General features: G+C 40.7%; 2 protein-coding genes across 12 annotated transcripts in view; one reads left to right on the plus strand and one right to left on the minus strand.

The window, feature by feature from the left end:
• The first annotated feature begins 239 nt into the window (after nucleotides 1–239).
• On the plus strand, nucleotides 240–7,418 carry radx (RPA1 related single stranded DNA binding protein). Of its 4 annotated transcripts, none has more exons than XM_030437033.1 (15): nucleotides 240–346; nucleotides 745–1,350; nucleotides 2,336–2,478; nucleotides 2,584–2,776; nucleotides 3,087–3,195; nucleotides 4,138–4,238; nucleotides 4,338–4,457; nucleotides 4,543–4,638; nucleotides 4,727–4,894; nucleotides 5,374–5,531; nucleotides 5,595–5,797; nucleotides 6,175–6,251; nucleotides 6,328–6,564; nucleotides 6,754–6,936; nucleotides 7,064–7,418. In XM_030437033.1, the coding sequence occupies exons 2-15, from the start codon at nucleotides 771–773 to the stop codon at nucleotides 7,204–7,206; spliced, it is 2,511 nt and encodes an 836-aa protein (XP_030292893.1). In that variant the 5' UTR covers nucleotides 240–346; nucleotides 745–770; the 3' UTR covers nucleotides 7,207–7,418. The 4 variants fall into 4 exon arrangements, with proteins under 4 accessions (XP_030292893.1, XP_030292896.1, XP_030292894.1 ...); XM_030437036.1 differs by having other exon boundaries at nucleotides 5,613–5,797; XM_030437034.1 differs by lacking the exon at nucleotides 240–346 and adding an exon at nucleotides 356–671.
• A 234-nt stretch (nucleotides 7,419–7,652) lies between these two features.
• npas2 (neuronal PAS domain protein 2) overlaps nucleotides 7,653–24,801 on the minus strand; it is a 48,030-nt gene continuing 30,881 nt past the window's right edge. For 2 of the 8 annotated variants that reach the window (XM_030438413.1, XM_030438412.1), the window contains exons 6-22: nucleotides 24,552–24,641; nucleotides 23,302–23,422; nucleotides 21,521–21,634; nucleotides 21,244–21,362; nucleotides 20,011–20,093; nucleotides 19,817–19,923; nucleotides 19,507–19,654; nucleotides 19,296–19,380; nucleotides 19,075–19,201; nucleotides 16,743–16,840; nucleotides 16,523–16,609; nucleotides 15,917–16,129; nucleotides 14,767–15,018; nucleotides 14,377–14,558; nucleotides 14,175–14,270; nucleotides 13,872–14,082; nucleotides 7,653–12,548 (exon numbers count right to left, since the gene is read on the minus strand). In XM_030438413.1, coding sequence (XP_030294273.1) covers nucleotides 12,318–12,548; nucleotides 13,872–14,082; nucleotides 14,175–14,270; nucleotides 14,377–14,558; nucleotides 14,767–15,018; nucleotides 15,917–16,129; nucleotides 16,523–16,609; nucleotides 16,743–16,840; nucleotides 19,075–19,201; nucleotides 19,296–19,380; nucleotides 19,507–19,654; nucleotides 19,817–19,923; nucleotides 20,011–20,093; nucleotides 21,244–21,362; nucleotides 21,521–21,634; nucleotides 23,302–23,422; nucleotides 24,552–24,641 — 2,364 coding nt within the window. In that variant the 3' untranslated portion in view covers nucleotides 7,653–12,317. The remainder of the gene's footprint in view (nucleotides 12,549–13,871; nucleotides 14,083–14,174; nucleotides 14,271–14,376; nucleotides 14,559–14,766; nucleotides 15,019–15,916; nucleotides 16,130–16,522; nucleotides 16,610–16,742; nucleotides 16,841–19,074; nucleotides 19,202–19,295; nucleotides 19,381–19,506; nucleotides 19,655–19,816; nucleotides 19,924–20,010; nucleotides 20,094–21,243; nucleotides 21,363–21,520; nucleotides 21,635–23,301; nucleotides 23,423–24,551; nucleotides 24,642–24,801) is intronic. The other 6 variants (XM_030438415.1, XM_030438416.1, XM_030438414.1 and 3 more) reach the window with 6 other exon arrangements.

Below are 24,801 nucleotides of genomic sequence, written 5' to 3' on the forward strand. Positions count from 1 at the left end.
CCACAGATGTAATTATCTACTAAATTATGTGCACACTGCAATGGTTTCAGGGTGTCCTTAAACAAAAGTTCAACTCTTTCCTGAAAAGCTTATTTGCCCATTAAAAAAACAAAAACACGAGAAACACGAGAAACACAGATCGTCCCGCCCATCTCTTCCTCTGATTGGTTAGCATTCGGTGACTGCGTTGTTTTTATTGGTTAGGTTTAGGCATTAGGGGTGTGATTGGTTAGTGAGGGAGAACATGTCAGGCTAAGCCAATCAGAGACAGAGAGAGGCGGGCAATGCCTTCGCCAGTCGTCGCGTTGAAAACGGTTGGTCTGACCAGCGCGGAATTTTAAAATAGGTATTTATTGTGGACTGATAGTTTGTAGCTAACACTTAACCATAACTATTTGGCTTGGTAACGTTAAATTAGAAGTACAAATCAGACTTATGGTGAATTTAATGTAATTTCGTACGCTCTGGTGTTGGTGACGTAATCAAAGTGCACCCGCGTTGTTTGTAGTTTGTTGCTAGTCTAAATGTATCTTTTTCTAAAAACAATGACATTTAAAGTTTTGAATGGTAAACTAGCTGAAGTAAGATAAGTCATTTACATTCTCCAGGTTACCACCAGTACTTCTGCCTAAGTTTAAACGTGAGGAGTAGAACGCCGTTGTTGCTGGCAGGTAGAAGTTGGTTAGCCAACAAGCTAACATGACATAGTTTGATTACATTACTGACACACCGGCTTTCTTGCAGGTAACTGGCTGGAATAGCTGTGAGAAATGGAGGATAACTCGTCTTCTTCGTCAGTGGCGACCTGTCAAGCATCTTTTCTCCAGAGGACGCTGGAGTGTCTGTCCTCCTCACGGCTGAAACTACAGACTGAGGAGGCGGCTCCCGTCGCTGTCACTGCACTACAGCGGTACCTGTGTGAGCAAGCTGAGGGGCAGCAGACTGACAGCTACAGCTACGACGTGACGGTCACTGACGGAGTCTGTCGAGCCAAATGCTTTGTTCACCCCAGTTTAAACCATCTAGTGCACACAAACATCCTGAGGACTGGTGTTGACATCCACATCACGCAGGGCTCGTTTGTTTACAACGAGAGGAGACTGGGACACGGTTACATTTGCATTGAACAGCTCAGATGTGCTGCAGGGAGGTCAGCTGTCCTGCCTCGTATCAAGGATGTCAGCTCACTGCCCATGCTGGTCAAGCATGGCATGGAGAGGAGTGTGCTGCTGCAGAGTGACGTTCCTCTGCAGGTGAGCCGCAAACATTACCTGTCCCTGTGGAACAACGATGATCCAGAGGGAGACATCTGGACTTCAGGGTGTCCCCCATCAGACACAGTGCTGGACGGTGAGATACTATGCTGATCCCTCTGCTACACACACATCTGATTTACATTGACTGGTGTATTTATTGTATTGTATTTTATGGGCTGATGTGGACTTTGCTACTTGGGTTTTCAGCTTCAGGGCTGAAAGAAAAAGACCTAAGCAAATGGCACAAAATGTTTGACTCAGTGCCTTGCATGCATTAATTTGATTTCCTTTTTTAATCAACAGGGCAACAAAACAACACAATACAGAAAAGTTAACATCATTACTTTCTCAGAAACCAAGGTCTTGTCTATTCAACAATTAAAACATAGAGCTAATATAATTGTTAGGGATAGACCGTTTATTTATTATCAGTATCAGTGATTTTTATGTCAGATTGCCGATAAAATAAATGAATATAAAAATATGCTACTTTGGCTGCAACGTCCTCCCACAAAATATCCCTCCCACAACAATATCAGAATTCACAATTAATAGCCTATAAACACTGAATAATCTGAATTTGCCATGTAACAATTCACTAAATGTATGGTTTTCTGTCTCCTTTATTTCTAATAAATGACATCAGCCCTGAAAAAGCCATTTCGGGCCTTAAATCTTTTGACACCGACTGATCATTTCACTACAGCTATGATGGCCAAGCAGACATAGACTTTATAGTTCTCAGCCATAACTATCTAATGTCTTTTAGAAAATAATTTTAACTTATTCAGCTATTAAGACCTGGATAATATTTTTTTTAGCTGCATTTGAAGATATAACAATATGCACCATCCTTCATAAAACCAGTACAATTAATATTATGTATCTGCCATGTGGACTATATTCATTATTCACAGTCTTAACTAGACACAGTGGGAACACAGTTGTTGATGAGACTAGATGCACTGGCACCCTGTCCAGTGAAGCCAATGTATCTCCCTTGCAAATTCTTCTTTGTATTACTTTTCATGACCTTCGGCCGTGAATATGTGTTGTCCGCAATGTCTTCTCTTCAACAGTGTCCAAGATCACTCTTCTTCGTAGTCTGGAGTCATGCTTTAGAAACACCTGGAAACCTCTCCCTCTGCTTGTGAAGATAATACACAAATCCAGGTTAAGATATTACGGGAAGTTTGGGCTGAAGATTGATTACCCCTACCAGGTGAGTTTTTTACTTCCGAAGAATTTGGAGATTCAGTAACATGATGTGAAGAGGATCTCGCCTTCATATTTCTTATACAAGTTTTACATTTGTGTTATATTTCAGGCATACTTTGAAGTTGCTGACCAGAGCGGGACAATGTCCCTCGTGCTCTGGAACGAACTTTGTCCGGAGTTTTACCAGAGACTGAACGTGGGCACAGTGTTGTACCTTCAGAGTTACACCTTGAAGCAGAGTTATTCAAACCGGTCACACCCGCAGATGGACCATCACAGAATGAAGACCTTTAACTCTATTGGTACGTGCAGACCTACAGACCACACAGACTTATCATGAAGTTCAAATCGAAAGTTGTGTATGAATAGTATTTCCTTTGTTTGTTTGTTTTTTGTCTGAAAATGTTGTACAATGCTGGGATATGTGACATGTGTCAAACAGCTACTTCCAATCTGTTATCAGTTGCAGCACTCTGTTTATAAATTCATGTTTCTATAAAGGCTTAAATAGTTTTGAAAATGAAAGTAAAGTTTTAAAAGTTATTGTAAAAGAGTTTTGTGTAGTTTAGTAGCTCTCTGTAATGTAATGTCTTCATATGTGTTTCTCCTAAGAAATCTGCCTGAATCCTCGTAACCCAACATCGGTCATCACTGTGGTCTCGCCAAAGAGTGTCCTGCCTCAGTGGGGATTGCCTGAGGTTTCCTACCAGTTCATCACCAGGTAATGAATTGGTTATTGTTTAACATTTGTCTGTCTCTATCAGGTACTTAAAGCTACCACAAGGAACCTTTATTAGAGGCATCTGCATTGAATTGAGACTGTTTCATAATAAATTAAAAGTTAATTGTAGTAGGTGTTCTGCTATTTTGATTACATATTTTCAACCCCGACCTTATTTCCACATGTTTTGTGTCTAAATAGCTAAGCGAGACAATGATTTTTGAAATTGGTCCAGTATTACGTGAAACTGTCCGGTAGTGGCAAAATGGGCTGCAAAGTAATCCTTGATGGCAATATCACATTGTCAAAGTATGTCTGCTAAAGGTGCTTTTTATTAGCGGCTGACAGGCTGATTGTTATTTTCATTTTCTGACAACATAATAGACAGGATCCCTACAGAGATGCACCTTTTTGTTAATGAGTAAAATCCTTTTTGGTTAAAGGATAAACGACCAGAGACAGCTCCTTACCAAAAGCCACCAGACTCCATTTGTAGAAACAGTTATTTAATTCACCAAGTAAGATGTGAAAACACTCTGGCTGTACACGTTGCTTCTCTGATGTGCTTATTCTCTCTCGCTCAACAGTTATATTCCTTACATTACAGCCCATTTTGCTGTATAATGCTGGCCACTAGGTTTGCAACAGTGTGAGATTTTCACGGCTCGATAACCATTTCAGAATTCTTTTTTAAATAATGCTAATACAGTAGAATATCATTCCGTAGATTAGCAAATATACACCGTATGATAACTTTCAGTCTGGATACCACAGTGTACCTTGAAACGCGTATAATGCTGCAACACTTTTTGTCGCTGTTGGACAAAATATGAAAAATATTGAAGTTATTTTAATATCAAACTTAATGTTATTATTTTAATACAGCATTTCCTGGCATACCCATGTTCAAAAACAGCTTCATGTCATTTATATATCTCACAGGTCAGAACTGGAAAAATTATCCAACAATTCCGCATGTGATGTCATTGGCTTGGTGACATTTGTCGGCCGCGTTGAAAGAGTCAAGAGTAAAGGGAACAAGGGTAAGAAATGTTCATATTTTATTTAGAAACTATATATTTAAAAAAAAAAAAATGAAGTCATGCCAATTAAATTATTGCTGACTGACTATAATCTGTTAGGTCCAGAGAAATACTGGACATACCGCTGGATACACGCAGTGGATGGAACATCTGGCCACCCTTTTATCCTGGAGGTGTTTTCCTCATCTCAACCTGAAATCTTCAGTCGTATATGCCCGAGTAAGTCGACCGTTTCAGCTCCTGTCTGACGGCTCTGTAGGCGTTTTCACTGGGTTTGTTTACTGTATTACCATCTCCTCCACAGTGACCTACCTGGTGTGCACTCAGATGAGAGTCTGTAAAGTGGAAAACTCGTTGCCCTACCTCACAAGCAGCTGCGAGACGGAGACGTTCATCACAGGTTTGCGAAGCTGTAACAATAAATAGCTAGTAATCTACATATATACAGAATGGTGACGGTGAATGTATGTTATCTGTCTTCGCAACAGGCTACCACAAAGGTCAGCCGTATGTGAGTGATCCAAAAGTGAAGAGCTTCATCCAGTGGACCAAAACTCTAAAGGACAACGTTGTCCTCCAGAAGACTGCAGTTGGTGGTCACTACTGTTACCCCCGCCCCCCACAAAAATGTACCCAGTCAATGTCAGATCCCTCAGGTGAGAGGAAAACAGAGTGGTTCTTTTTACTTGTTTAAGAACACACTCACAGGCTTAGATTTTAGGATGGTTTTATTTCAGAATGCACCAATTACCTGCAGAAGAAGATGCATTTTTTTATGATTTCAGGGCACGAATGACGACCTCCACCTCTGCACTGAACCATAATGAGATTCTTTCGGTTCTCTTGTGGGTGGCAGGAATCCAATAAAATCTGGGTCAGCATTCTCAAGCAGTTCTGCAACAAGATACAGCATAGTGTACTGAACACCTGCTCTGTTTCTGTCTCCATGCAAAGTCGCAGAGAGTTTGTCTTTGTACATTTTATTTGAGTTTTTGAAGGATATTCTTTCGAGCCACCCATAAGAAGACAGTTTATAGACAACATTATGGCCCGCATCTATAATTCTGCATCCCCCAGAGGGAGCGAATTGGTTTAACTGTCATTTAGAGCTAAAACCATTCTGCTCCATCTTCAGCTCAAGCTCCTCTGGTTGCCGCAGCTGACTTGAAGAGGGAGCTGGAGACCCTGCAGTACAGGGAACATAAAAGACTTGCCATTCAAGGACAGATCACAGCAGTGCGCTACGTGAAAAGCCCAAAGACCACAGAGCCTCAGCAAACACAACAGAAAGAGGTATGAGACGTGATTTCAAAAACCTCTTTTAAAGATCAGTGACTATTAATACTTTAAAACAAGTCAACTGGTGTCCTGCAGGTGCCAGCTGTTTCTACTGATGTGCGTGAACAAGCTGTACCCGACACACACAACGATCCCTCGACAGCTGAGCAGACCTCAGAGGCCAGTTTAGCATCTCCATCTGTTGAGGAAATCTCAGCAAGCAGAAGTAAAAAAAGGAGAATTCAAACAAGTTGTGATTTGACTCCTGGCTGTCAGATTTTGTGAGTTTGATAAACCTGCCCTTCATTTTCCTGATTGTCAATTAAATGTCCAAAATAGCATCTTCAGATTGCTTTTTTTGCCTAACCATCAGTTCCAAACTCAGACCTTTCATTTATTATCTTAAATGACAAGGAAAAGTAGCAAACACTCATTTTCTTTGAATAGACTAACTGATGAATTGACTTATCCCTGCTGCTCTTTGATATTAAATCATTTAAATGTTTAAATGTAATGTATGATGTTTTCCAGAGAAGCCAAGCAGACCTCCTTGAATCGTGGTAGCGCCCTTGCAAAAAGATACTGCAGATTCAGCTGTTAGTGTTCATCAGGAACCTACTTCAACTGCTCTGAGCTCATTTGTCTCTGCTCCTTACAGGAGGGCTGGACTGGAAACTACAGAGCAGGAAGAAAAGGACAGCGACTCTGAATCTCAGGAGGCTCGCAGTGTTGAAGGTACATAACTGGAGCTACAGCTTTACTTAAGAGTAACTTGCATGTTCTGTCACACTGATGTGTCTGTTTCCTCCAGACTCCGATGTATTGTCTTGGGAAAGCAGCAGCTGGCCGGAGCAGCTACAAGAAGTGAAGGAACGTTTATGTCAAGGCCTTCTGTACCAGGACAGCGTCTCTCGAAGATTCACCTTTGATGAGAAGGACGTCCTCCTGCAGTGGGGTAACCTTCAGCCGACGCGGTGGGCACCAGAGCAAACCACTGATACCATCCCACCTGTGGTCTGTCAAGGATACTACAGAGTCACAATATTAGGTAAAAGTTCCAGCGGTATTGCACGTGGCTGCTGCCTTCTGTTTCTCATAAAGGGCTCTCTCATGTGGTAAAAATTAGCTGTGTAATTTGGTAAGTTCTGATGTTTATCTTGTTTGATTGTTGGCAAAGAACAGGGATGACGACTGTCAAAATCAGTTTGCAAATCTTCATGTTAATTGCTTTTGACAGGTATAAACATGCAGATAGCCGTCGATGCTGCGTTCTTTCCTGTCGTGAGCGCAGATGAGCCCAGGGCTGTAGGTCTTCCTCAGGACCCCCATGGCAACACGATGCTGTCCTGCTTTTCGTCGGGCTTCTTCTGCCCTCTCAGTGACCCTGCCAACTACAGTGAAACAGCACTCCCTGAGCCAGGTAGCCACCACACCACCCGCTCAGGAAACTGTCACTACACACACCCGAGAAGTCTTTAATCACTCCATACAAAACGGCAATTTTTGGCCCCAATGTGACAGGAGATGTGATATGTTTTGTCTTGCAGAGGACGTCTTGGAGACAGCCTGTGAGCTGGAGGACATGCATGTCGTATGCATCTTGGACCTTTGTCATCTGGGCGGAGATAAGGCGGAGGTCCTGATCAGCAAAGTGTACAGAGTGACAGACGATGAGGTTCAGCCAAACTGAAGAGTTTGGTTTTGTGAGAATAATTTGTAAATATTATCAGCATTCTTTAATCATGTAAGTAGAGTTATTTTAGATAAAAGAGTAAAGGAAACTTGGTCGACTTGTTTTGGACCAAACCTCAGTTTGATACTTGTAAATTATGTGATTACCTTTTTCACCTGTACAGATGTCTCCAAAAACACTTCAATAAATCTGATTTTGCTTTTCCTAAATCTGGTCATCAACCCACAAACAACAAACACTTAAAACTTGTCATACATTTATTCAAAGACCGCCCTTTTTTTCCTCCATGTCCAGCGGACGGCTAAGTCTTCTTCATAGGTTCATACTCGTCTGACTTTCTGATGTGAAAATATGTCTTTTCACAGTAAGAACACACAGCTGAGAAACAATCCTGTACATAAAACGATCTTCTGCGTCAACACATTGCTCAGAATAACGATGCATATGTTTAAAAATATTTATTTTCATATATTTCACAATATCCAGGTTGATTTATAAATAATTCAATATAACATAATTAATATCAAGATATTTTAGAATGTAAACTTAATTTGTTAATTTCTTTTAAAACAATATTAACGATATTTTTAAAGCTTATTTTGATGGTAAGTACAGAAAAGAAAACAAGCCATACAAGTGACTGTGCAACACCAACTTGAACGCAAATAAAAGCCTCACCTCCTCTAATAAGACACTTCATTATCTGTTACAAAATTACTTTAATTTTAAAATCATGTAACATACATAAGTAATCTATTAGACATATAAAATAAACAACTATGTAGTCTTAAATTTTTTTTTTACATTCTATTATACAATATATTCAATGTTTGTTTCTGCACTGAAACTGCAGAAATGGCTGCGAACCACCAGGTTTGTTTTGTTCATCTCCTGGCAAATCTTACACAGAAAGCATTGATCGAGCTGACCGCCCACACACACACACACACACTTTTAAGGTGTCGGCCGTTATTTTACAAATCAGCAAAAGTACATGTTAGATGTGATTCAAATCACATGCCTTCAAAAACACTCAATGAAAAACCCCATGAATAGAAGAAAAGCATTCTGAAAGAAAGAAAAGAAAGAAACAGATGTGCAGAGAGTGACGAGAAAGAAAAGACAGTACCGACCGAGCAGATGGCTTATTTACAATAACTTGTGAAGCAATACACACACAAAAAAAACCAACAACTTAAAAAAAAATCATCTTACTCCCAAATGTCTGGTGCACAATGAGGTGATTTGTCCAAAGCAAAACTAATTCAGGGCTTAACCCACATCTGGAACACAATGCATGAACCATCAACAATAACAGTTTGACAGCAGCTGTTTTGCGTCTCTGAGTGATTGGATGGAGAACAGTCTGAAGGGGAAGTCGCACTGCGTGTGATTGACTGCAAAATTATACATTTTCTTAAAATGTCTTCAGATTTCTTTCTGTAGTTCAAATGAAATTGAATAATGAAAGAAAGAAAAGCTGTAATCGTCTATGGCACCTTTGAGCTCAACTTACACTGTGTTCAATGTTGTCGGCTGTCTTTAATGTTGCTATGTGGACGCGTAGAAATACGTCAAGGGAGACCGAAACTTCCCTCAGCCATCTGAATATATAGATTTTGACGATGATGTACAATTGCACTTTTTTTCTGAAACGCTAAAAAACTGAAACCAATTTAAAAAAAATTAATGAAAATGTCAGTTTTGGCTCAACTGCCTTTTAAAGATTCAGCTATTGGTCTCATTAGCTGCTCCACGGGGACGCAAGGATTGAGATTCTTCATTTCATTTTTCTCTGTGATTGTGGTGAACATTCGGCACAACGATTCACTCCAGAGTGTCTGTGTTTTCTTATCATGTTTGGGAAAAGGCCAACACTTGCACCACATTCCCATGAAGACAAAGTCCTGCTTCAATCACTGTATTCTTCACTGGATACATCTTTTTATAGTCTTTTCTGTTTGTTTAAAGATACTGCTGATGTCAACGACTGAAGGAATGTTTGGACATTTTTGTTAAAAAAATATTTCCATATCATTTACATGGTACAATGGCTTATTATACACCTCTATATACATCGTACATCTGTTCTGAAACATTTGAAACAGTATAAATTAACATTCTTCTTCTTCAAATTGACATTGCACATAGGAAAGTGAAAAACGGCACTGAACGAACATGTTGAGCTCTGTCGTCCACCGTGAACAGCACCAGTCTTGACTGTGACGTAGCTAACTTGAAGGGTGGCTGAGGCCAAACTGTCACACAGAGCATGAAGGCTCCTTTTTTTTAATTAAACTGTAGTTCTACAGAGAGCTTTCTGCAACAACCCCATGGGAAGTATTTAAAGATTTAAATGATAATCTCAGACTCTGGCACAGGCAGCTTCTTTGCAGTATACTGTTTCACATTGTCTCTGATTGTCATTAACACAAGAGAGATGTACACACTGTTCATGTTCTTTAGTTGGTTTTCTTCCTGGGTATTGTTCACCTGCTAATCCGGCTCAGCCTGTACACTCCACACCTCTTTCAGTCCTTCCCTCTTGATAAATGGTAACCGTCACATCGCAATGCTCGCAGCCTCATTCGGACAATCAGCCTTCTCTGTTTAAAGTGCAATATGTAGAATTTTAATTTATATCATCCAAAAAATTACCAAAATGATCAACTGAAAGTGAAGAAAAAACAGTTTTGATGTTAGTCAAAGACATCTATGTGATGTATCGAAGAGATAACTACTGAAGTCAGCATGCTAGCCAGCTAGCGGTCCAAAGCTCTTGTGCTAGTCGTGTAAACACCAACACTCCCCTGATGGTCTGGCTAGCTGCATGGCTAACTAAGCCAATAGTTGTATGCTAACAGCCGTGGATGCATATACAGAATACAGTCAGCAGTAGTTAGCAGTTACTCTCTTGGGAGTATGAATGTAAGGTGGCCAATTCTTATGTACTGTAAAATTTTGGTCTGTACTGGTGGACAAGTGTTGTAAATCAGCATCTTGCTACAAACAGTAAATGCATCTTGTGGCTTTTGCATGGTTTTATGTTGCAGTGCCCACGTTACTGGTATTTCCATGTAAAAGAACTAAACTGAAAAAAAAAAGATAAAAACGCACAATACAGCAGTGTAACGTGTGCCAATATATGTTATCTTTATATTTAATATGGCTGTTGAGAGAAAGGAGTGTAGTCAGGAGAGCTGATTAGCAGTTGCCCATATCGCAGCAGGATTCCCCCTCAACAAACATAAAATAGTATTTTCTCAAAGGACTCCCTAAGATTGTCATTCAAAAAGAAAGGAACCAGATTGTAACATCTTGAAATACTGACAAGGACTCGGCAGAGAACATGATTAACTTCAGGATGTATGAGCAGTCAACGTCTGATACTTTAAATATAGTGTTTCTGTTATCTGCAGCTGTGTGATATATTACATTATAATGCATGGGAGGTTAATATATTTTAAACAATATCTGCTGGCAGTATTTTAGTTTTTCGAGGCGATCACATTCAGAGTATCGTTTACTTGCACTTTTAATTTGGTCGTGATCAGAGTTTAAGTTTTGTGACTTCTCACGTGGTCAAATCAAGGAAACAAACGAGGTAATACTGTTCACAAATATCCAGGTAGCAGGCAGAGTCTATGTCAATTCACCAAGCCTACACCTGTGCTGCAGTTTGTTGCACCGCTCTCGTGAGAACAGCTTGCACTGAACCATTAACCCAGGCCGGGTAAGACATCAAGACCAGTGTTGACCTTTCAATGTCTGAATGGACACATAGTGTGAACTTTTAAGTATAAAACTAGTTTCTTCAAATTCATATGCAATAAATAAACATGAAATGATTTCATCAGGGTTTCAGTATTTAGTTTAAAGAATCTTATTACATACTATCATTACAGAAAGTGTTGAAAAAGAGTTTGGACTTACTGAAGTAAAGGTTGCAACAAGCATCCAATATATATTTGTAATATATCCATTACAAATCTAGACTTCTCTTTTTGTTTAAATCTGATGTGGAAAATAATAAATTATGACCTATGAAAATAGAACTTTGTATTCCAAATGGACCTGAGCTGGATTTTTAAAGCCGTAATCAGACAAAACCATCAAACCACACCATGGACGCACCACGGTTAAAGGCACAAAGTTTTCCCCCCTCTGCTAACTCATCTATCTTGTCTAAGTACTGCAGAGCTCACCAGAAGCACCTAGAATCAGGACTCAAGAGCTTTGTTTGTTTGTCATTCTCAGTGAGAAGTGGTGCGATAGTTGCAGCACCCCTTCTTCTGTCCCAGATTGAGGCTTTAAAAATCTAGATAGACCTTTTCTAATAATCAAATATCCCCCACAGCTTCCCAGTGCAGCGTGCTGCGTATGAATTCTTACCAAACCTGACCTTTAGATATGGCGGTCGTGTCACCGCTGCATGTTTCGCCATACAGCCCCTCTCTTGTGACTTATCATGAACATACATGCAAGTAAATCATTGATTTGGGGACAAAAGCGACGTCAGATGTCTGCCGACTGGAATACACTTTCATGTACACAAATCCCTTTATGAGATGAGCCACTTTCACCGGAGCTGAAAATTGGACTTGCTGATTTGATGTCCCTGGGGAGGGGTGTCAAGCTGTAGGTTTGAAAGCTAATCTCACTATTGAGCCATTATTGAGGGGAATAGAATATTAATTAATGGGCACAAATAAATATTCTACTTTTGGGTAGGGGGTTGGTACCAAAGTGCAAACAGACACTTAGCAGGAAACTCTCTTAGTTAGAAGTCTATTGAGAGCTTTGATAATCCACTTGTTCTGGCAGTTTTGCCTTGTTGACGCCTGAGCGTGACGCTAAGGTCCAGCACCTCAGAATCTCCACAGATCTCAGCAGGTGACGTCCGGCCGGTGCGGCCTCCTGCTTGTGGTTTTTTTCTCCACGTGCGAACACACCGGCTTCCTCTGAATGGGCAGCTTCACATCAAAAGTCAGGTCGCTAGAAGCATTCCCACCGGCGTCAAGTTTGACTTCCAATTGCCACAACGCGCTGCCATCTACACGGCGACAACGCGGGGGGCGATCTCGGCGCTCCAACAACGGTCCATAGCGCTACCGAGTCAACATATTTCGGAAGTCTGAAACATTGCTAGACTGGTTTTGGGAATGTTGGTATTGCCTTTGTTGCTGCTGCGCCTGCTGCTGCGCCTGCTGCTGCTGCGCTTGCGGCACTTGCTGTGTTTGCGACTGCTGCTGGATGTATCCCACAGTGCCTTGCTGCGGGACATTAGCGGTGTGTAAGAATGTTGGAGTAGATCCGCCTTGTACGAGTCCTTGAGTCATCTGCGGACACGACAGAGAACATATTAGTTTACATCTGGGGGATCAGTGTAAACACGAGCGCCATCACTGAGTATTAACTTGACAAGAGGGTTGTAAACACACGTCTGGCATGGCTTCAACCTCTACACATCATTCAGTCATTACTGAATCATAAACATACTTCCTGGTGTGGCTGTGTGGGTAATCCATTCTAAGACAAGGGCAAACAAGGGGATCTAAACATTGTTGGGCTGGGCTGAATCTCAACCATATGTCTGACTTTTTAATAAAGCAAGACACCCCCCCCCCCCCCCCCCGACCCCCCCTGAGGTACTGATATTCAGTTTGGACCCTCTCCTTCGTTTAGGAAAAAAAAAGCAAAAACACTGATTTGTTGCAGCACCCAAATCAAACATTAGGAGTGAAATTACCAATGACTAACGGTGCCTCCTGTTTACCAACGTTCCAGTTGCTCTCCATGAGCTACTAAATCTTTTATTACCACTCTCACCGAATGAGTGAAAATGGAAACAAGCAGCTGAAGAACCTCAGCACAGTAATATGTGTTTCACCCATTAGTGAAACAGGGTTGTGTTGCGCTGAAAATGATATTGTAGTCTAACTCTGTATGACTCTCCATCGGTTTTTACTAGTAGGAGAAGGATGACATAAAATCCAAAAGTCTTACGGTAAAGAAGTTATGTAATGTTGCTTTAAAGGCTGCTGCAAACTAATAATAAAATATAATGTAATATCATATACAGTGACGACATTACTGTATGATAACTTATGAGATCGTATCGTGTCTCCGTATCTCACACTGTTGCAACCCCCAGTGCTACCAGTACCAGAAATCTAAAGACTTCGAGCCAACCTTCCGTCAGCAAAATAAAATATACAGTGCACCCAGTGATTTTCGTTCAGTCCCTCATGCCTGTATGCCTTCAACTAAAAGTGATCTATGGTCTCTGTGTCGAGGGATTTAGGTAAGCTTCTTATAAAAGTGTGTTTTTTACACCAGACTCACACTATTTATTTGTGGTAAGTTTTTTTTTTTTTTTTTTTTTTTTAACAGCTGATGACTTTTGTTGTCCCTTCAGGGAAAAGATGATAAACAAGTCTGGTTTAACACAAATCCATTATCTGACCTTTTTTAAACCACATCACTCTTAGTTAGCTTGTTTCTGCGGTAACTACCGATGCAAATGCACTGGAACGCCTCAAATGATTATAAATTAGTAAAAAATGCAGCAATCCATCAAAAATTACTTGAGTAAAAGACACATACTGTTTCTAGAAACACATAATAATGCTGCGTCACGACACAGCAGACGGATGTTGTACCTGAAAGAACTGCTGCGGCTGCTGGAGCTGCAGGGAGTGCTGAGAAGCCTGAGGCTGAGTGTGGTAGGTCGACTGGGACTGGTTTGTGATGAAAGTGTTGTGTGGGATCATGATGGGGGACGTGAAGACCGGGGAGGGCACGAGGACGGCGTTGCAGTTGACCTGTTGCATGGAGAACGGAGGGGCGATGATCTGCTGCTCCAACGTGTATCTGTGTGAAGGGCACGAGGGGGGAACTCAGGCACGATATGAACAACAAAAAGGACCTGTGCAATTTTGTGTGGGCAGTCTAGTTACACTCACATGGTTTGAGAGATGCCCATGTTGCACTGGGAAGGCTGCGTGGTGACACTGCTAGTGGGAACCAGCGTCTGCATTGGCTGGTTGAGGAGCATGCTGCTGGAAATCAGAAAATCTGTTAGTAGAAGAACGCAAGCTGTATCGCGAGCAAAACAAACTCTGAAGCGCGGTGTCGAAGTGGCTCGCTCTCTTTCAGGGCTCTCACCGTAGTTGACCGTCCTGGTTGAACTCGCCGTCCGTGTGTCTTTGGTTTGCATCCTGCAGAGACCTCGAGTTGGTCTGGGAGAACATCATGGGGTTGCTGTAGAAGGGCATGGTCAGACTCGTGTTCGTCTGCACGGGCACACTCACTGCCGACTGCCCACTCCGCGCAATTCTCTGCTGGACCTACGAAGAAAAAAAAGGAAGAACACTAAGCATTTGAAAACTAAAGAGGACACAACTCAAGTTAAATCAACATTTAATACGCGGACACTACCTTTCCGACAACATTTAGTATTATTCTCCTACATTGGAGGACACATTTCCAAACAGCTGTGTTCTGACTTTCTGACAGTTTTCTGACTATTTAGTTCGGACCTGTACAACTCCGTACCTGTGACGAGGGCGAGCTGCTTTCTCTCAGCATGGAGTGAGGGGATGAGCTGTGGGCCCCACAGGACGGTGGTTTGGGATGGCCTGCGAGTTGCCTGATCACCCCCGACTGGCTCTGCTGGGCCGGCCTCCCCGAGCCCTGCTGCTGCTGCTGCTGCTGCTGCTGCTGCTGCTGCTGCTGCTGCTGCTGCTGCTGCTGCTGCTGCTGCTGGGCCTGGCCAAAGTCATTGTGGATAGGCTGCTGTAACAACATCTTATGCACACATAAACAGAAAATATTTATTTATCCTCGATTTACTACTACTACTACAAAAAAAATTCCTGCGTATTATAATACAGTCAAATATAGCCAAAAATGTCTCAAATGTTACTCTGCATATATTGTACAAACACTATAACATAGCCATAGTGTAATGTACGTGTAATAGGGACGAGCTTCAGGAAAAAATGATGCTATTCAACAGCCACTGGGAGCTATTTGTAGATTATTTAAAGAAAAATATTCTTAAGAGGAAATCATAGTTGAATGAACTATTCAAATGTTACAAAAAAAAAAAATCAAAATAGTTTGTAGTGTTCTCCAGTTGGAGAGTACACTAGATTTCAAACTAATCTGACACAACCCTGTGTGGTGGTTAGACTGCTTGTGGATGAACTAGTGAGTGCCGGCCTCATGGTGGGGCCATTCCACCATCACTGTGAGTCGGTAGGCAACACACGTTTACAGTATAAAGGAAGAATGAGTAACAAAAAAAAAAATGATGTATAGACTATGTATGTATGGATATCATCCCTGTCACTGTATGACCCACTATCTGTGGAGATCTGTTTAGATCTGCGTTTGGCGTCAACCTTTGAGCCAGTTAAAGAACAAAGGTGTGAGGGCTGCAGGTGGTCAGGAGTCGTGCTCTTCTGGTGCTTGAAGCATGAAAGCGGGGCCAACTTTGAATGTTGTGTTTACAGATTGCAACAAATCCTTCGCGTCCTGCCTTTAACAACTGATCTGTAAATGCCTAATCATTTATTTTGTCTAGACTAAAGTCAGCTTATCTTGTTAAGTGTTCTCCTTGTGCACAAAACAACACTTCTGGCCTCTTGTCTTCATAATTACTTCAGAGTTGTTTTTTCTCGTGTCTCTGTGGGAGCGTTACCTGGAGATTAGCGAAGTGAAGCTTCTCCTTAATGTCGTGCAGCTCCTGCTGCTGCGTCTTAATGTCAGCTTGCAGAATGCGCGTCCTCTCCTCCAGCTGTTCCTTCAGCTGGTTCATTACACAGATCTGAGGCTGTTGCAGCTCATACATGGACGACTGTGACTGCGACTGCTGCTGCTGCTGCTGCTGCTGCTGCTGCTGCGTTTGCTGTTGCTGGAAAGACACAATCCAAAAAATTATCTTTGTTTTCCGAAGGAGCTACTGGAAATGGAAGTTGTGATAAGACGAGTCATTTCATGGATTATTTCAAGAGAATCAAGCACTTGTGAAAGAGGTCAGGAAATGACTTCATTCTGGGAAATATCTAAGCGAAATGTGGAAAACTACAACATAAAACTAATTTCAGTTATAATCTTGATACTTTTTTTGAAACAGTCTTTCTCGCTCTGTTTTATAACACAATCCTATAACTGGTCCTGGAGGTAGTGTAGGCACAAGCAAAAGATCACATAAACAAATACAGCAGCAACAGTCATAACAATAATATATAGTACACAAACAGATGAGAGGAAGGTAACAGGCAGGAGAAGAAGTCTAAACACTAACCATTGCGGAGTGCTTGCTGCAGGTAGGAGAAAGGGGGAGGCTCATTTGGGGAATGAGGTCAAAGGAATTTTGTCTTTGTGCCAAATTCTACAGGGGAAGACGGAAAAGTTTTACAGTTTAGCACAATCTGTGACAGTATGTCAACTCTGGAGATAACACGTTCTGTGGGAAACAACTAGACCAAGACAGACAGACGCATGTAAACTTTGTTTAAACTGACCTTTGAACTACTAGGTTGGAGCCTGGCAGATGTCTTCTCTGTCCCGATGGAAGCTGACTGCCATGATGGTGTGCAGGCCTCTGTGTAGGAGTTAGCTGCTGCAGAAGAGACAACAGGTCACAGTTCGGTAATGCCGGACCGAGGATATGTACTGATAGATCATAATCACTGTTGTGTTTTTGACAGCTGCTAACTACAACAAAGGCAAGATATGTTTAACGTCTTGATGACTGACTCATTTTGTGAGTGGGATACAGTGTTTTGTAAATTATTTAATTTGTCAATCATTCGTCGTCAGGGCAATAACAGCTCCTTTGAGTAAAAGTGATACTTCGCCTTTAAAGATCTCTTTGGCTGCAAAATAAAGAAAATGTTCAAACCCTCCCACTATGGATCTTTTCATAGACACTGTTACAAGGGCATAACGTGGCCTGCCGCCTCAGAAGAAGAAGGACTGCAGGCAGCACTCCGGGCTGAAAATAATTACTCAAACTCCTCAACAAGATAGAAATCACATACTTTTGGTTTTCTATGCTCACTCTACGCTGCATAGAATAAGCATGACTGGTACATTTCATTATATATGAATTACAAGGAAATTACCACTGTACTGTATGATGCATATCTGTATTTCTTTCTCTTTTATCTTTTTTTAAAATCATCTTCCTATTTTGTTTTGCTTTTACTGGCAAATTATTATAAAAATGTATTAAAAAGTCTTTTCGTTCTAAAACTTCAAGTTGTTTTTTAAACAGAAAGGTGCTTCATTCCTAAAGAAGCAATCCACCAAGCTTCTTCTTCCTTGTCAAAACCTACATTACCCACAATCCAACTTGACCACCAAAGATTTAAACGCGTTATGCCAGTAGCAGCTAATGTAACATCCAGCTTTAAGCCTCAGGCTTAGTAGCAGGCTACAGAGGTCTGATAAGATCATTTCCCTCGAACTTCATATCCTAAGATTATCTTCATTGTCAGACTTGTAATCTTCAACTCCACCTGACACTGACTCAGGTGACAACGCTGATCACTTATCACAGCTCCCTCGAGGGCCCCATGTGCAGTTTCAAATATGCAGTTGATGTAGAGATCACTGGATTCCGACTTTATATTTGCCAAGCCTTAACGTAACATATATGGGTATTTACAATACGCAGGGGATTTGCAATTTGGGGGATACCTGCCTAAAGGTATGTCTTTAACTGATGATGTGCTTGTCTTGAGTAGTGGTCAAACTAGCTCCACTAATTGGGTGATAAACATGTTTCATTTCCTGTATCTCTTCAAAATAAAAATCTCCCGTTATGTATTTAATTTGAAGCTTTTACTATGAAGCAGCAACATCAGGAAATGTTGGGTTTTTACAGCAGTGACTTAACTCGACTTCTGAGACAGCTTAAAGTGAAACAGTGAAATGAGGCAGACATTTTGAAAGAAGGGACACTGGAGATAAATGAGATTCAGCTAGAAGCAACAAGAGTAGTGAGTTTTCAGCTAGAGTAACTATAGCCTGTTTTGAGGTAAATTCAGAACAACTTATGAAATGCATTTCTTCTCTGGTTGTATAACAATACCGCTGATTCACGAGCCCTTGATTGCCACCTCATTCTGCCTCTGACTTAAACCCACAAACTGTGATACATTCAGTGGAGGTTTTTCATTCGAGCCGACGCAAATTAAAGAAGCAAAAAAATTCCTCCACTGACTACTTTTCGGAGAGTTTTACGAATATGTCTTTGAAAACAATGAAAGTGCACAAATGTGTGTGGGTTAAGAGGAGACGGCAGCTATGTTTATGAACAGCAGCTGTAATGAATCAGCCCGTGTGTATTGTTCCTAAACAGATGCAGATGGAAGTTAAGTGTTTTAGTACATTAGACGGTGGGTGGAGGAGCAGCTGAAGTCAGAGAGACTCGAGGCTCGAACAAACAAGGCATGCCAAAGTAAGCCTTGGAAACATTTCATCATAGATGGCCACCCACATACATTAAGGTAGGTGTTTTATTGACTGCTGGTCTCCTCAGTTACAGAGGTTTCACCTCTGATCACAGAGGCTTCTCAGATCTTTCTCGTGTTTATTTCTATTTGAAGGACTTTGTTCAAAATTTTCAAAAAACAGGATGATCCACCAGCTCTATCACTTCTCAATCCAATTATAGTTTGAGCACTGTTGCTCCGGTGAGTCAAGGAGTCATAATTTATCAACAACAAAGAAAATCTATCTTTTTTTAAATAACACAACAGCCCCTGCATCCATACAGTTGCAGGATTTCTGTACATGTTGACCTGCTGTTGAGTGAGTTAGCACTTTCGGGAGCAGAGGATGACTCACATGCAGAGTCCGACAGCGCTGTGTGGGAGGACTTCCGGGAGCTGTGGGAGGACACCGAACGTGCACCGCTGTTTCTGTCCCGTGGAGGGTCCAGCGTGGAGCAGATATCCAAGTACAGCTCCTGAGCCTGGAACACAGAGTAATGTTCAGACTTGAAGATGACGGAAAGGCTGACCTTGTCAACGTCACACACTGAATGTAGAAGGGCACCGAACTCTTACCTTCACTGAAGAGGGAGCTATCTCTGGCGGGGACAGCTCTTCAAAGCCAAACGCTCGCCTCCTTTCAGCTCGTACTTCAGCATAACTGAAAAACAACACATAGGAGTAAAAAAACTGATCTTAATCTAAACTTATTAAAACTTTTTGTGCACACTTTCTTCCCTTTGCAGATGCCAGAGCACAAACTGTAAGACACAACAATGAGGCTCACCTGACAACAGTGTGAGTGCAGACAATGAACTCAGGTTTGGAGTTCCACTGATGGTAAGTGATGTAGTAGTGAGTCTGCAACCAAATCCACTGCTGACCTTTGGTCAGGAAGCGATAGTAGCAGGATTTACCCTTTCCAAACTGCATTACTGAGGAGAGAAAAAAAGGACATCAGTGTCACAGGTCGGGGCTTTTTCTGTGCAATACCGCAGTGGAATCATGCATGTAACTATTACTTATTTTTTTTAAGACGGATTCTTGGATGTGAAGGCGTAAGATAAGCAAACAGACAGAAGATGACAGTAACTTACACTGCTTATGACACTGAGCTATAAGCTCCAAGTCATCCACATGATAGTAATCGTAGCCAGAAGTCCCAAGAACCTCGAAGGGTAAGTAGCCGATGATCGGCGAAGCTCTGAAACAAAAAAGATCATAAAACATGTAAGAAAGACAAACTCCACACTGCTGATGGAAAGATGAAGGAATCACCACAATCTCTTACCTGTGATCTAAAAACAGGAACTTCCATTCAAGGCTGTGTCTGGATGTGAATTCATCACAAGGATCTTCCACATTACACAAATCCTAAACAACAAGAGAGAGTGAGAAAGTAATTACCACATCCAACACATCTCGAAATGGTTTGAGAGGGCATGTCTCGCTGCTTTTAGTAATAGTGCCTTTTTGTTATTACACACTATTTTTAACCTTGAACGTTCCAGTATATTGTGGAGAAAAACTCATGATGAATTTAATTAGTCTGTGGGAGAAACTGTGAAAAATAGTGTAGAGTTCGAAATCAGTATTTGCCCTGGATTTGTTGTATGTCTGAGTATGTGAAGAAAAAAAAATATTCCATGCCATATGGTCCAAACTTTACTGTAACACTCATTCCATCTGGCAACTGAGTGTAATCAGTCTCTTTTACATTTTGGAATAAGTAGCAGGGGAGAGTTGAAGCCTGTCCAATAAATTTTGCTCTCTGAGCTCCAGCACAGTTTAAGGCAGAAAAAATTGCACAGGGAAAAAAATAATTTAAAAAATCATTATAAAAAGACCTGCCACCTGCCTCTGCAGAAAAAAAATACAAACAGTTATAAACACTTTGGACTTCTACTTCTAAAGTCAACACCCTAATGCTAACATTACATCCTGATGTGACCCAAATGTAATTCAATAACTTGCCAAGTGTCCAGATTTTAGTTGAAGAGCACCTTTGGGATCAGACAAACTCTAATGATGTAATCAGCTGGAAGGTACACAGTGTGCCACGTCTCCAGAGAGAGCTTTGCACAATGGAATGCATTCATGTGTTGTCGGAATAATCGGAAAAATTTGTTCCCAAATGGAAAAAATATGTGTGAATGCCCCCCTTAAGACGGAATGACAACTCGGAAAGTCAGTTAAGATTTTGACTTTAATTTCATGTAACCCTAACTCAAGTCTGGTAAAGTAATATTATAGTGATTTGGGGATTCTATTTGGTGCAGCAAAAAACGTGTATAAATCTTGAAACTTCAAAGAGCAATCAATATGTTTAAATGCTCTAAGCAGCAAAATATAACACATCTTTGCGACTTAAACGCTCATGAACAAACCAAAGCTGGGAGGGTATATGAAAGCAGGGTGAGTATGGACCAAAATGTATTATTCCTCAGACTAAATCTCTCTCGTGTCTTGAAGGTCATGATGCGCAAAAACAAACGTACAAAGTGACATGTTTTAAGGTCCTTACCTTTAAAAACTGTGGAGTGACTAATCGTACAGTAGCGATGAGGCAGACCTGCTCCTCCAGCGTCGACTGCAGGCTTCTTGGTAACGTCAACTCAAGCCCGTTACAAGAAGATGTAGGCACTGTGTGACAGAAGTCGGGGGTGACATACAGTTAGTTCTGTTTTTTTTTTTTTATCTTAATTGAATCCCTTTAAAGATAATTACTCTTTTTTTATATATATATTACATGGTTTAATACGTCTTTCAAGTCATGTGAACAAGGAAACAAGGATCCTTACCATTGTTATGAAACTTGAAATCTCCGACAAACTTGACATACTCGTATATAGGCGGCTCCTTTGGATCGATGTTACCTCTGGCTAGATGACAGCAAAATTCAATATGTGCCTCACCTGAAAAATAGAGGATATATATTTTCAAGGTTAACTGCCTATTCACCATACAGTTTATTTAACTGTACAGTAAGTTGTCACAAGGCTTAATGAGCTGCACAGCAATGTGTCCCCAGATATCAAAAACAATGAAGATTTTTTATTTTTAAAGGTAAATCAAGGACCAATTTAAATCTCAGTTGTTCTTTTGGAAAAATTAATTGCTGCAAACCTTTACAAAGTAGCACAACACTATACAAAATGGGAGAAAATGTGCTTTAATGAATATAAAAATTAAAATATGATCAACACATGTCAATAATTTTTCTTGTTTTGATGAACAGGTATTGATAATTTGATTATATGAATTGCTGAAGAGATCCATCATAGTCATGTCTTTTTTTTAATTCTGCCTTTATTAGATGAATTAATATATATTTTCATATTTTAATTATATAATATCTTTTTTAAGAAAACAACAACAACAACAACAACAACAACAACACAGTAATGACGGATCTGCAGTGCAGGAAGATCTTTGGTGTAATTGTTTTGCTGCAGAAACGGGAACGTATTCATCGCTCTTCAATAGACTCCACAATAGATTTACTAATGTTTGCTATTAAGCATTCAAATAGCTGGAGGAGAAAGAAAGGGTTCACACCAACAGCGGGTTATGGCACCATGCTTATGCAACATTGCAATACACTCATTAATACATTTCTAACATCCATTGGGAGAGTCAGAGTAGCAGATTCATGGTTTGACAGCATAACAAATGAACCCTCCGATGTGAACTCTATGAAGGAAAAAACTTATTGATGAAACACTTTGACCTCAACAAGAAGTGTGCATATTGAGCTGATAGTTACACAGAAGCTCAAGTTAAGGTGCATAGGCCATGGTAGTCATGAATTGAGGAAGCTATTTATGCGAGTTCAGCCAATGGTTAAATGTAAAAAAATCCACATCTTATGTAACATGATTCAGCATAATCTTCACCTTAAGGCAGTCGTTTTGCTTAAAGACAGACTTTCCGATGCACAGACAGACACGCAAAAGATGTGGATGCCTCTTTTGAAATGTGCCCCGGGACGTGATGATCGCTCCAGACATGGCTCTGTGACAGTTTGCTATTTAGGCTAAGGACAGAGCGAGACACTCAGCATCTCTCTTCCTCGGAAAAGCCCAATAGTAACACAGGATTAAGGTCAGTGTCTTGAGCCCCAGATACTACATTGCTTTGGATTACCGTGCTAACAGAACAGTGATTTAAAGTCTTAACTATGATACTAAGCTAGCTCCTATTATTAGCTAAAAAGCTAATCATAGTTACACACTAATCAGCAATCCAATAAACTTTAGATCCCGATTCAGCAACCTGCTCTAAATATAAAGAGTCTCAAGTTACGTTCTGAGTATCAGCGTGATCTCTGGAGATGTTCTGTAACCCAAACTCACTTGGAAAAGAGTTCTGCAAGACCACTGATATCAGGAGTCAAGTGTTGTTTTTGTGTTTCAGACGGACCTTACATTACGCAGAATATTGAGCATTACAGCACTGACTCATATATATACTGTTTATCTCCTACATGCTGAACTTTTGTTGACCTCCTGATATAATAGACACAGACAGACGCAGACAGGGGTCAGACGTGTGCAGAGAGGCCGCCCGGTAGGATACTCACTGTCAAGGAAGTCAGCAGCAATGGGGTCAGTCATCAGCATGTGGGATGATAGCAGCTTATACACCTCCCCGTGTTCCCGCTCCGGGAGGAAATTCAAGATATTTTGGTCCACCATATCTGACTGGTGCAAGAGATTAGAAGGTATGATGGTAAGTCTTTTGGCCAGTACATCATAAACCAAAAAGTAGAAGTTGCAAGATAATAACAGGTGACATTATCATCAAATTGATCTTAATTACTTCATATCATTGTTTTCTGTTTCCATTTTAATTAGTGCTTTTCAACCAGCGTAGTGAGGTCCCGAAGGATTCCAGTCAAAAACCCCCAGTTCTGCCTAGTTCTGCAGTTTTAACGGATCAAACTGTTTCTTGAGCTCATGTTTGCTATGAGTCCTAATTTATAGCATTACACACTATCAGGTGATAGGGGCACAGTCTGAATCATTTTGAAGGAGACGGACAAAGATGCTCATCAAAAAGTGCGAAAGTTTGAATGAATGTGGGTTTATTTCAGTTATTACCTCCACCACTGAGGTTATGTTTTTTAACTTTTTTCAATCTGGTGTATTGAGTTGGCTGGTACCTATGAGTGAATACATTCTAATGTGGTAATGTTTGGCCTTGCCGGAGGTGTGCGCTCTACTGAGTGCAATCTAGTTTTATATTGGTGTCATAATAACCCAGATTGATTTCACCATATAAATATAACTCAAATAATGTTTCCTTGAATTGACTGATAACTAAATGAAAACAGAATCAACTGATGGTACGTAAGCTTTAAAGTCCAGATTGTATTTGGGATAAAAGCTGCCGTTTGGATCAAAGAAAAGTATATATTATACGTTTTTGTTTCACACAATATGAAATTAATTGTAACGATCCTAAAATAGTGATAACGTTACTATGAGAGTAGTTAGAAACCGAAGTGAAAATCTCTATATGGTACTCAGGCTTTGTTTTGTAAATGCATTTTGGGAACACAAATAAATTAAATGAAAAACCTATACGCCCTTGATCAAATCAGGTTCGCTAAGGTACAAGTACAGATAACAATTTATCAGTTCAACTCAAATACTGGCCTGTAGATATGTGTAAAAAAAATGTATTTAATCTTTTTCAATGATGTGGGCAGAGAGATGTGTTTGGATTCTTGGATGAGAATATGCCTGAAGCTGAGAAATAAAAGACAAATAACAACAACAAAAACAGTACAAGAGAATAAAGTCAACTCATTTAAGCTTTCTCACTTACCGGTAAATGGCCAATAAGTGAAGACACGCTGTCAGATACGTATATGATGTTGCCATCCGTAGTTAACGCAACCAGGAAACCATCTAGGGCCTGAGAGAAGACAAGGAGGTTACTGTGTGTTGAACGGCACAAGGTGAACAGAAAGTTGCACTCTGACATTGTCTCAGATCATCATCATCTGTGCTAGTTGCATGCATTGCAAAAATATACTGACATGTGTTGTTGATGTCCTGTTATTTACTTTGTATTG

The sequence above is a fragment of the Sparus aurata genome, chromosome 13 (genome assembly GCF_900880675.1).
Source record: "Sparus aurata chromosome 13, fSpaAur1.1, whole genome shotgun sequence".
Taxonomy (NCBI): domain Eukaryota; kingdom Metazoa; phylum Chordata; class Actinopteri; order Spariformes; family Sparidae; genus Sparus; species Sparus aurata.